The sequence below is a fragment of the Protobothrops mucrosquamatus genome, unplaced genomic scaffold, assembly GCF_001527695.2.
Source record: "Protobothrops mucrosquamatus isolate PMUCROS unplaced genomic scaffold, P.Mucros_1.0 scaffold5097, whole genome shotgun sequence".
Taxonomy (NCBI): Eukaryota; Metazoa; Chordata; class Lepidosauria; order Squamata; family Viperidae; genus Protobothrops; species Protobothrops mucrosquamatus.
In genome coordinates, this window is record NW_015390972.1 from 43,654 (window position 1) to 55,768 (window position 12,115).

General features: G+C 45.9%; 1 protein-coding gene across 1 annotated transcript; it reads left to right on the forward strand.

Moving 5' to 3' along the window:
- Positions 1-7,079: 7,079 nt before the first annotated feature.
- Positions 7,080-11,782, forward strand: LOC107299554 (lysosomal acid glucosylceramidase-like; the record flags this gene model as incomplete). The annotated part of the gene is made up of 5 exons (XM_015828917.1): positions 7,080-7,281; positions 8,232-8,381; positions 9,290-9,423; positions 10,340-10,512; positions 11,545-11,782. Coding segments are annotated over 5 exons (897 nt in total), but the record flags the coding sequence as incomplete, so codon positions are not given.
- Between the last annotated feature and the right edge of the window lie 333 nt (positions 11,783-12,115).

A 12,115-nucleotide genomic window follows, 5' to 3' on the forward strand; every position in this document is an offset into this window, starting at 1 on the left:
GTGGAGGAGGAAAAACGGACCCCAAACTGGGAATATTGTGGCCTGGATAAGGTCCCTCGCGTGAAGTTTAGGGAGATGGAAAAAGAGAGAACAATTAGAGAAGAGATGGAGTAGCCCACAGCTGCATAATGGACGGAGAAAGAAACTCAGAATAAGCCTTTCCTAGTTTCTCAGTCTGTAAAAGAGACACTGGGAGATTTGTACTTCCAGACGTGCCAAATTGACGTCAGCCTTCGCAGGCAAGCCAGACAGGAAATCCACCCAGATAAGCTAATTCTACTTTGTTGTAAGGCTACGTTAACAGAATCTTGCCGGTCTGAAAGTAGAAAACTCTCACATCCCCCTTGACTAGAATTTCTCCTCTTTTTTTTCAGCTGGTTTATCGATATTCCTTTTACTATCTCGGACAACCAGGTGGGTTACCTTAACGACTGGGCGAGAGTTTCCTCCATCCAAACCTACCTGTGGAGGAGGCACCCTTGAGGTCCTGAGACGGGGGAAGGGAATCCGCTTCTCGCTCAGGAACGGCAGGCCTTGCCGAGAAGAGGCCGTGTGTCACAGCCCACAACTCACACATTGAAGAAGCCGCTCCAGCTAAACCAGACTTGGTTGATACAACACAGACACCATCACAACAGCTGGAGCAGTCTAATAATGATGCTCAGCCTCCAATATGCTCCAATATGCTCAGCCTTGGATGATAGAGTGGAGAGCAGAGCGACGATGCTCAATGAGGCCCCTTGCCAAGCAAGGCAGTAGCTGTCTGAATTAAAAGATAGATTGATAAATACGATTTAACCATATTCCTCATCTGGTTTCCTGTTCTCTAGCATGTCATTTGTGCGTTTCCATTTGGGATGGGGTATTTGTATATATCGGCCACCCTTAGCTTATGAGGCAATACGATCAGTCCTCAACTTACGATGACTCATTTAGCGGCCGGTAAAAACGATGATGGCACCGTAATGTGATTTATGAGCAGTCCTCGCACTTATAACCATCCCGGTATCCTCACAATTGTGATATGGCCAATTGGCAGCCAGCATGTGTTTATGATGTTTGTGATCACCATCACCCGGGTTCATTTAACGACGGCATGATCCACTTAGCAACGGCAGGGATTGACTTAACAATCCTGGCAAAGAGATCGTAAAAATAAGTCACGGTCATAAAATCACGTCATTTAACAACTGCAACACAGTCAGGACGGATTTGAAGATAACCGAATTGCTAGTATATGCTTTGGCCTGCAGGGGGTGCTGCAGTCTCAAGAATCAACAGAATTTCAAAAGGTGGCTAGTCCATAAGAGATTAGGTAGAAAATGTCCTTCAAAGTTTGTCAGTCCTTAACAAGCCATCCTTAACCCAACAGGCAAATTGGCTGGGCTACGGCCTCTGATTCCAGATTCAATTGTCCACTGCAAATATATTTGACTCTTGCCATATCTTAATATTTAACAGCATTAGTATTATTAATAACAATAATAATTTAACAGGAGTCTTCTGCCAATCTCTTAGATTAACTTTCAACCACTCAATTATGAGATTAGATGTTTATTTCTTTTCTCTTTTTTTTTGGTCTTTTGAAAGGGCTACTTCAAAACGCTCATCATTTCAGCACTGGCTACCCTAATTAACAAACACATGGATAATTTAATGAATTAATTAATCCCAGAGTTTTCCGGATTTCTAGGAAGGTTATCTGAATTCTCTTAGAACAATGTTTTCCAAACTTGAGGATTTTAAAGGTGGGTGGACGTCAACTCCCAGAATTCTTAGCCATTTGGCAACTTGCCAAGTGTGCTGGCTGGGGGATTCTGGGAGTTGAAGTCCACAAATCCTGAAATTGCCAAATTTTAAAAAAAAAAAAAGCACTGTCCTACAAAACCTTCCGTTAATGAAACCCGTCTGTTAGCCGTATTTCTTCAGGAAAGACTGAAATATTTTTCAGTTTGCATTTTTAATAGCGGCAGATTTAAAATGTGACACCCTCTCCGAATTAAACCAGCTTGATTTTCATGTTTTACGCTGTTTTTTTAAAAAATCTTCTACGCAGTAAAGGAAAAATGTCAGAGAAACTTGTGTTCTTAAAATAAAAAAAGGCACATGCTAGAGAAAATTGCACACTGAATGTAGAGAGGATTTTTTTTTAAAAAAAATCATACATTGGGGTGGAAAGAGCGCGTAGGAAAAAGCAAAAATTGGACCGAATCTCCTTTGATTGCTGGTATTAGCAGAGCTGGAAACAGGAGAATTTTAAACTGGAATAAAGTGATGTGAAATCTTTCGGGAGGCTGAAAAAGCTATATTTCAACCCGGTTGGAACAGAATGGATGAAAACGGTCAATTTTGCCCCAAAAACACATCAGTGAATGGAAACACAGCCGAATGTAACTACCGGTAAATTTAGGGGAAGGCAATTAAATTCAGCAGAGGCGATGCAATTAAAGGAATGAAGCAAACGTAGCTGGATTTTTTTGCATCGTTAGGAACAATCGCAAAAGACGCACAAGCTCTGCGGAACGATTTCGTAAGATTTCGAAGTCATGCTTAGCTGTCAAAATCAAATCACTGGAGGTTTTTAAGAGGAGACTGGACAGTCACTTGTCGGACATGGGATAGGTTCGCCCGCTTGAGCAGGGGGCTGGACTAGAAGACCTCCGAGGTCCCTTCCAGCTCTATTCTATTCTATTCTATTCTATTCTATTCTATTCTATTCTATTCTATTCTATTCTAGTGGATTTATTTGATCAAAGTTAAAAGTTTTGATTTGATCAAGATTAAAGTGAGGCCAAGAGGTCCAAAGATTAGAAGTGAGTTTGGAAATCAACTTTGTGTCACTTTTCCGTATCTGCCAAGCATCCTTTTCCAGGTAGTCCTCGGCAGTGCTTTTTTTTTGTAAAAAAAAAAAAAAAAAAGGTGCCAGAACTCACACACGTCATACAACCCACCTTGCCTACCCTACAAGGTTCCATCCCAAAAAGGTGCCGGAACTCCGTTTTGGGCGTTCTAGGACAAAAAAAGCCCTGGTCCTCAGCTTACAGCCATTTGCAGTGATTCACTTAATAGCCGTCATAAAATTAAACTGCATCTCTTTTGACAACCACCTTGCTTAGTAACAAAAATTCTGGTCCCAGTTCTCGTTGTAAATCAAGGGGTACCTTTATACAGTTTTCTCCCTCTCAACTTAAAATCTACCTTAATATTTGTAAAGGGAAAAAAAAGGAGAATATACTTCAGATAGCTACCTCTTAGAGGCCAGAATCAAGTCAGCCTTCAAAGGGGGGGGAACGTTAACACCTCTGAGCCACTTCTAATATGTGTCAAATACACATATTAAAATAAAGGAATTCAGGAACAGCTGCAAATGAAATTAAAGTTTATTAGCTAACCTCTTATTCATAGGAAGCTTCAGCACTTATCTTCATTTTCTATTCTATTCTATTCTATTCTATTCTATTCTATTCTATTCTATTCTATTCTATTCTGCCAACACAAGTGCGTAGGGTCAAGGCCATGGTTTTCCCAGTTGCAATGTATGTGAAAGCTGGACCATAAGAAAGGCTGAGCGCCAAAGAATGGAGGCCTTTGAACTCTGGTGCTGGAGAAGACTCCTGCGAGTCCCCTGGACTGCAAGGCGATCAAACTGGTCAGTCCTGGAGGAGATCAACCCCGACTGCTCTTTAGAAGGCCAGATCCTGAAGTTGAAACTCAAGTCCTTTGGCCACCTAATGAGAAGGAAGGACTCCCTGGAGAAGAGCCTGATGCTGGGAAAGATGGAGGGCAAGAGAAGAAGGGGACAACAGAGAAGGAGGGGGCTGGATGGAGTCACTGAAGCAGGAGGCGTGAGCTTCAGTGGACTCCAGAAGATGGTAGAGGACAGGAAGGCCTGGAGGAACGTGGTCGATGGGATCGCGATGGGTCGGACACGACTTCGCAACTAACAACAAAAGTTCTATTCTATTCTATTCTATTCTATTCTATTCTATTCTATTCTATTCTCATCCATTCTCTATTCAATTCTATTCTTCATTCTCTATTCTATTCTATTCTATTCTATTCTATTCTATTCTATTCTATTCTATTCTATTCTATTCTAATCTGCCAGACGAAATCTACAAATTTTAGCTTTTATTTTTAAAATAAAAGGCCTCCGAGAGAATCCCCCACCCCGCCACTCTTCAGCTCCCCTTCTGTCGTTCCCCATCAGAGGGACTAGAACCATACTTTTTATTTTAACGGAACGTTGGTCGAAAGCAGCCCAGAACAGTCCCGATTTCCACGCCCCTCCGCCCCCCACTCCTTCCTTCCCACAGATTGTATCTCCTTTGAATTGCAAACCGGTGCAATCCATGGGAGACCGCTTTGCATAAAACCTCAAACTGAGCATCAGCGTCTCTTTCTGGACAGTCTGGATGGATGATCTGGTTCTCCACGTGGGTGGGACCTCTTGCAAAATCCAGCCGCCGATTCCCAGAGAAATCAAGCATTCATCCCCGAAGGAAAAAAGCAGATTTTCCTGCTCAACCAGCCAGTTTAGATCTTACGGCAGATGTTCCTTGCGGTGTGAAGAGACTCAAGAGATCAGTGTTGGACGGTCTCCTGGCCAGAGTGGACCCTTTTTTCGGAGCTGGGGAGAGAGAGGTGAGTGCCAGAGGAAAAGGGTGTGTGTGTGTGTGTGTGCGTGTGTGTGCGTGTGTGTGTGTGTGTGTGTGAATCTCCCTCTCCCCATTTTTTTCCCCCAGAGTGGGAAGCTGCATCTGGGGAGACCTCCATATTCAGGAGCAGTCTACCTTTGTCTACTACGACAAAGAAGGGTTTGATTCTTTTCCTGTCCTGCTCTGGGGCTCTCTGCAGATGTCTGAACGGTTCGGCATCGCAGCCGGTGGTAGATTCGCTTCCTTTAATTTGGGGTCCTTGGGGGTGCCCTCCCCCCCAATAAAACCCATTTTATGAAACCGACCTGAATCTGGTTTTAATTTCTCCAATTAAGCAGGCAACGTTGTGCAGGGCAATGGATAGTTTAATTTAACTGGGAACATCCAGGGCTTCTATTTGATCTGGCCCCTTTTTTCCCCCTCCTTGATCCACGAGGACTAGAATCTTTGAATGGCAAGGGGATTGCTCTTTGCCGGCTTAACACGTCAGGTTTGATGTTTTAAGGAGGGCTGGGGAAGCAGTCCGTCTTGCTGGGAATCCAGAGATCGAATGGTCCTCCTCTTGCTTGGAATCATGAGGACTAGTGTCTTGTTTCATCTTTAGGGGAAAGCTATTGTCCCAAGAGGGTAGGTAAAAAGAGAGCTGAAAGCCGTTTGGAAAATTCTGGCTGAGTCTGAATAAATAAAACTAGATTTAACTGCTGATTTGGGTGGCTGCGGGCTTTCTTCCGTAACTCAGCATCCCCCCAAAGAGGGCTAGCCTCTTGAATTTCTCTCCAAAGCGCAGAAATTTGCCTGCTGGCTTTCTGATTTTGGGGTGATCGAGTCTCTTATTTTGAATCTGTTCTTTCTGCCGTTGTAAGCAGCAAGACAGGCTCCTTATCCAGCCCACCTTGAAGGCAGCAGAGCCCCCCCCCCTTGCTCAAAAATATCCTAAAATGATCTATTAAAACCCTGTCTTTTTGCAAGGACATTTTTTTCTCTTAAATTTCTTCTCTTCCTCCTACAAATTTTTTATTTTGCCTGCTTTTTTGCCGGCTGAAGAGCAACGAAGGATCCCAAAACCTGCCTGGTTTTTTTTGGGGGGGGGTGGTCTTGCTTGGTCCTAAAACAGGCCATCCCTGTGGATCAGACCAGCGTCCCATGCAAAGATGCCATGGGGTTTTAATTTTATTTCTTTAATTTTATTTTTTACATGGGTGGTGGGGTGGGGGTTGAATTTCGGGGAGTCAAGTCAGTTTGGGGGGGTTCTTGATGCAGGGAGGGTGTTTAAGAGGGGCGGCCGTGCAAAAAAAACCCTTCCAAATAAAACGAAATCAATCAGCGTCTTTCTGTTTTCTTTTGATTTGAAGGACCCGGCCTTTAATCAAATCTTGGGAATCGCAGCCATGTCTTGTGCGGCCCTTCAGTTTTTCTTTGTGTCTTTGTGGCTTCTGCAGCTGAGTTGTGTCCCAACAGGTAAGCGTGTAAAATGAAGTATCGGCAAGTGCCAGCAAGTCCTGCAATTAACTCACTTGCCAAATGTGCCCCAAAGCTTTCCGTTTTGCAAATGACTGAGAAAATAATGGGGAAGAGAGCCTCCACGTTTAGAGGCAATCTAGCTGTCTTCCGGAAGACATCCGGAGATGCAGGGAAAACGTTAACAAATTAGCACTGTCTAGTCTGGGGGTGAGGGTCTAGGAGCCAGGAGCCAGGAGGTGGTGTGTTCAAGTCCTGCCTTAAGCGGGTTGGGTGATTTTGGGCCAATCGCTGGGACACTTTGAGTTCTAGTCCCGCCTTAGGGAGGAAAGCTGGCTGGGCGACTTTGGGCCAATCACCAGGAAACTGGGAGTTCTAGTCTCTCCTTAGGCTTGAAAGCCGATTGGGTGACTTTGGCCCAATCGCCAGGAGACGGTGAGTTCTAGTTCTGCTGGTCATCTTGAGAAAGAAGCAGAAAAACAGAAGCCTAAAAAAATGCCTAAGAAACTATTAGACTGGTTTCGTCACCTTTATCAAGCCAAATTAATTTATTCTTTCTTTCTTTCTTTCTTTCTTTCTTTCTTTCTTTCTTTCTTTCTTTCTTTCTTTCTTTCTTTCTTTCTTTCTTTCTTTCTTTCTTTCCTTTCCTTTCTTTCTTTCTTCTTTCTCCCTCTCTTTCTCTCTCTCTCTATCTCCTCTCTCTCTCTCTCTTTCTTTCTTTCTTCTTTCTCTCTCCCTCTCTTTCTCTCTCTCTCTCTCTTTCTTCTTTCTCTCTCCTCTCTCTCTTTCTTTCTTTCTCTCTCTTTCTCCTCTTCCTTCCTTCCTTCCTTCCTTCCTTCCTTCCTTCCTTCCTTCCTTCCTTCCTTCCTGCCTTCCTTCCATTTTTTCCCCTTCCTTTCTTCCTTCCTCCCATTGTCTTCCTTCCTTCTTTCCTCCCTCCCTCACTTCCTTGTTTTCCTTTCTTTTTCCCCAGGGGGACGGCCTTGTTCTCCCAGAAATTTTGGGCACGGCTCCTTGGTGTGTGAATGTGGGGCCGATTATTGTGACACATTAGAGCCCGTCACCCTCCCTGATCTGGGGTCTTTCGTTAAGTATGAAAGCAACAAAGCCGGACACCGCGTGGAACGCAGTGAGGGACTGCTGCTGGATAATCCGCCCGAGAACGGTGAGGCCTAGAAGTATGTTTTTATCCCAAGAAAACCAGGACAAAGTGAAGTGTAGTAAGCTTTCACTGCCTTTTGTCCTCATAAGAACCCTGCGAGGTAGGCCTGGATGACACAATGCCTAGTTCTGGTCTAAGGGACCATTTGGTCCAGGGGTTAAGGCACCAAGCTTGAAACCAGGAGAAAGTGAAGTCTAGTTCGACCTTAGGCACGAAAGCCAGCTAGGAGACTGTGAATTCTAGTCCTGCCTTAGCCATCAAAGCCGGCTGGGTGACTTTGAGCCGATCACCAGGAGACGGTGAGTTCTAGTCCCACCTGAGACACGAAAGCCGGCTGGGTGACTTTGGGCCAATTACTAGGAGACGGTGAGTTCTAGTCCTGCCTTAGGCATGAAAACTGGCTGGGTGACTTTGAGCCGATCACCAGGAGACGGTGAGTTCTAGTCCCACCTGAGACACGAAAGCTGGCTGGGTGACTTTGGGCCAAGCGCCAGGAGACCGGGAGTTCTAGTTCCGCTTTCAGCCAGCTGGATGACTTTGGGCCAGTTTTGGGCAGTTTGGAAAACTTTTCATCCCGAACAAATGTAATACATATTTCCTATATAGAGAACCCCAGCCATCTGTGTATTAATTTATTCATGTATTCAACTTCGATGCCATCCCTTCTCAATATCCAGAGCCGCTCTTAGCCACCTCCACAAAAACGCTAGGCCTGTTTCGTTTTAATCTGATTTGAATTTTGGGGTGAAGGATCGCCCGTTTTGTGCCAACCCAGAAGCTGAATCACTCAGCTAAACACGTCAAACACGTTATGCAAACGCCGGCCTTTGTCAAAACAGAAGAATAATTGAACAACCAGGTGGGCGTGCAAGACGACAGGTAAGCATTGTCCTGTATAAAACTGATTATTTTTTTTTTTAAATTCCTCCCTCTCTTTTCTTCTTTTCACTTAGAAAATCTGGTTCTGAAGCTGAAAACGTCCCAGAAATATCAAAAAATCAAGGGCTTTGGCGGGGCTCTCACTGATTCAGCTGCTATTAACATCCTGAATTTGTCGCCGAAAAGCCAGAGAAACCTGCTCAAATCTTACTTCTCCGCCGAAGGTAAATTTTATTTATTTATATACTTATTTATTTATTAAATTTGCTGACCGCCCGTCTTCCCGCAGAATAGCCGGGATTTTAATTATTCATTCCCCGCCTTTATTACCCATTCCCGCCTTCGATTCAGCAATGCCTTGCGTTATCCCGCTTTAAATAATGTTATTTAAGCATTTGGTGTGGGCGGACGGCAGCCAAGGGCAGTTCCTTGGTGTGGCTGAGAATTCCCAGTCGGTTGTCCCGGTTAATGTGATGGGACAACTGGTCCTTTTGTCAGGGCGGGGCTAAGACAGACACAAAATTTACAGGTGGTCCTTGACTTATCACCACAAGGGTATCCATTGCCAAGCAAGACGGTTAGGTGAGCTTACGACCTTCGCGGGTTGTTGAGCCAATCGTCGTTAAGTAAATCACACGGTCGTTAAATGAATCTGGCTTCTCCCCCCCCCCCATTGACTTGGCTTGCGGGAAGCCGGCTAGGAAGGATGCAAATGGAGATTACACGAGCCCAGGACCATCATACACGCGGGATTGCCAAGTGCCTGAATATTGATCACATGACCGTCAGGATGCTTGCAAAGGGGTTGTAAGTGGAGGACCAGTCACAATGCGCTTTTTTCAGCGCCGTGGTAACGTTGAGCGGACGCTAAACGAACCGTTGTAAATAGAGGACTACTTCTAAGAGGTTGCTGACCAAGGTCCTGAAACCAAGCCACGTCCTTGTTGGCTAAGTCTAGAGGCATTGTCCAAGGTGCTGAAATGCCTCTTTCCTTTGTATATTCCCTCCTCTGCTGCTTGGACTACAGCTCCCATCATCCCCCCCTGGGGTCTAGCTTGACTGGAGAGGTGGGATTCGGCCGTTTGGGGCTAACCCCCATCTCCGAGTCTTTTGTTGTGTTTTTTGAACCCAGGGATCGAGTATACCTTGGTCCGGGTGCCCATGGCGAGCTGCGATTTCTCCGTGAGGCTGTACACGTACGCGGACGTGGAGAACGATTTTGACCTGAATAACTTCAGCCTAACGGACGAAGATATCAAAATGAAGGTGGGTCCTCAACCATCGGCAGAAATACGAGAATATTGGGACAGATCTGTACCCAGAAGGACACTGTTGCAGAAGAAGGCCAGAGGAAGGGGAAAAAAAAAGGGGGGGGGGAATTTTAATCAAAATCATGGGGTCTAAGCCAACGGGCCTTTCCTTAGGAATTTTTTTTATTAATTTTATCGTTTTGTATTATTATTATTTATTATTTTTTGTTTTACTGTTTCAAAGGAGTTTTTGCTTTCAACAGCTGCTGCCAGCTGTTCAAAGCAACTCCCCTCCCTTGAAAAGGCTCCTACACAATCATAATAATAAAGTTGGAAGGGACCTTGGAGGTCCTCTAGTCCAACCCCCTGCTCAGGCAGGAAACCCTGTACCATTTCAGACAGATGGCTGTCCAGTCTCTTCTCAAAAACTTCCAGTGTTGGAGCATTCACCGCTTCTGGAGTCAGGTGGTTCCACTGGTTAATTGTTCTAACTGTTAGGAAGTTTCTCCTTAGTTCTAAGTTGCTTCTCTCCTTGATCCGTTTCCACCCGTTGCTTCTTCTTCTGCCTTCAGGCGCCTTGGAGAATAGCTTGACTCCCTCTTCTTTGGGGCAGCCCCTGAGATACTGGAAGACTGCTATCATGTCCCCCCTCGTCCTTCTCTTTGTTAAACTAGACATGCCCAATTCCAGCAACCGTTCCTTATATGTTTTATTCTCCAGTCCCCTAATCATCTCTGTTGCTCTTCTCTGCACTCTTTCTAGAGTCTCAACATCTTTTTTTATGGGAGAGAGCTAAATTGAACGTGTAACGGGGAGCACCTAGGAGGAGAGGGAAGGAAGTGAGGGTCCGTGGCTTTTGAATTGCAATGAGATTAAATAAAATTGAGCTTCGCGCACAAGGTGAAAGGATGCTTTGTCTCCCTGCACATTAGATCCCAATTCTGCAACAAGCACAAGCCGTGGCTTCTCGGCCCCTGTCCCTCTACGCCAGTCCCTGGACGTCTCCCGTGTGGATGAAGACCAACGGCGCCATGACCGGCCGTGGGACCCTCAAGGGGCAGCCGGGCGACAGATACCACAAGGCCTGGGCCAATTATTTTATCAGGTAACCCCCTCTTCCCGTCCAACCCCGCTGAAATTCCAGCAAGGCCTCAAATCGCTCCCAAATCTGTGCAATTTTTCCAGCCTTTATTTTCTGTGGGACGGGGGTGAGTTTGCCTCTCATCGCTCTGATGAAGGTCCTCGCTGGCGGTTCTCGCCGATGGGCGTGCAGCCGAGGAATCAGCTTTAAGATAATAGCAGAGTTGGGAGGGACCTTGGAGGTCCTCTAGTCCAACCCCCTGCTCAAGCAGGAGACTCTGTACTTTAGACAGGTGGCTGTCCAATCTCTTCTTGAAAGCCTCCAGTGATGGAGAAAGGGAGGGAGGGAGGGAGGGAGGGAAGGAGGGAGGAAGGGAAGGAAGGAAGGAAGGAAGGAAGGAAGGAAAAAACAGAACAACAGTTGGAAGGAGGAAGGAAGGGAGGGAGGGAGGGAAGGAAGGAAGGAAGAAAGGAAGGAAGGAAGGAAAAAACAGAACAACAGTTGGAAGGAGGAAGGAAGGGAAGAAAGGAAGGAAGGAAGGAAGGAAGGGGAAAAAACAGAACAGTTGGAAGGAGGGAGGGAGGGAAGGAAGGAAGGAAGGAAGGAAGGAAGGAAAAAACAGAACAACAGTTGGAAGAAGGAAGGGAGGGAGGGAAGGAAGGAAGGAAGGGAGGGAGGGAGGGAAGGAAGGAAGGAAGGAAAAAAACAGAACAACAGTTAGAAGGGACCTTAGAGATCTTCTAGTCCAACCCCCTGCTCAAGCAGGAGACTCTATACCACTTCACACAAATGGCTGTCCAATCTCTTCTTGAAAACCTCCAATATTGGAGCGCCCACAACGTCTGGTGGCCAGCCGTTCCACTGGTTAATCGTCCTCACTGTCAGGAAACGCCTCCTTAGTTCCAGGTTGCTTCTCTCCCTGATTCCTTTCCATCCGTGGCTTCTTGTCCTGCCTTCTGGTGGCTTTGGACATCAGCCTGACCCCCCCTCTTCTTTGGGGCAGCCCCTCAGGTACCAGGTCCAGCAAATTAACCCCATTTTCTTTTCCTCACCCAGATTCCTGGACGAATACGCCAAGTATAATTTGACTTTCTGGGCTATAACTGCTGGCAACGAGCCCACGGCCGGCGACATTATCTTCTACCCGTTCCAGTGCCTTGGATTCTCCCCGGAGCACCAGAGGGATTTCATCGCTGAGGATTTGGGCCCGGCTTTGGCCAACAGCAGCTACAAGGACATCGAGCTGATCATTTTGGACGATCAGAGAGTGATGCTCCCTTACTGGGCCGAAGTGGTAAGTTGGCAACCCCCACCGTCTGAATCCAGCTGGCCATTTTTTTAATGCGTAAAATGCTTGTACGTTTTCGGCGCTCCAGACTTTTCATAGACAAGCGGTCCTCAACTTAAGGAGTGTTCATTCTGCCCGGAATTTCGATCCTAAGTCGTGGTGGTGGCCACTGAGTGGGGTGATCATTGACCGCCCCTGGTTTTATGACCCTTTATTTGTAGCTGTCATTAAGCGAAGGTTGAGGTTGTTAAAGAAATGCAATGGTTGCTTAAGCGTTATAGGCAAGGGGTGTTTTGGCCAGAAGCTGGAATTAAATGCAAAAAATAAAAATAAAAATGG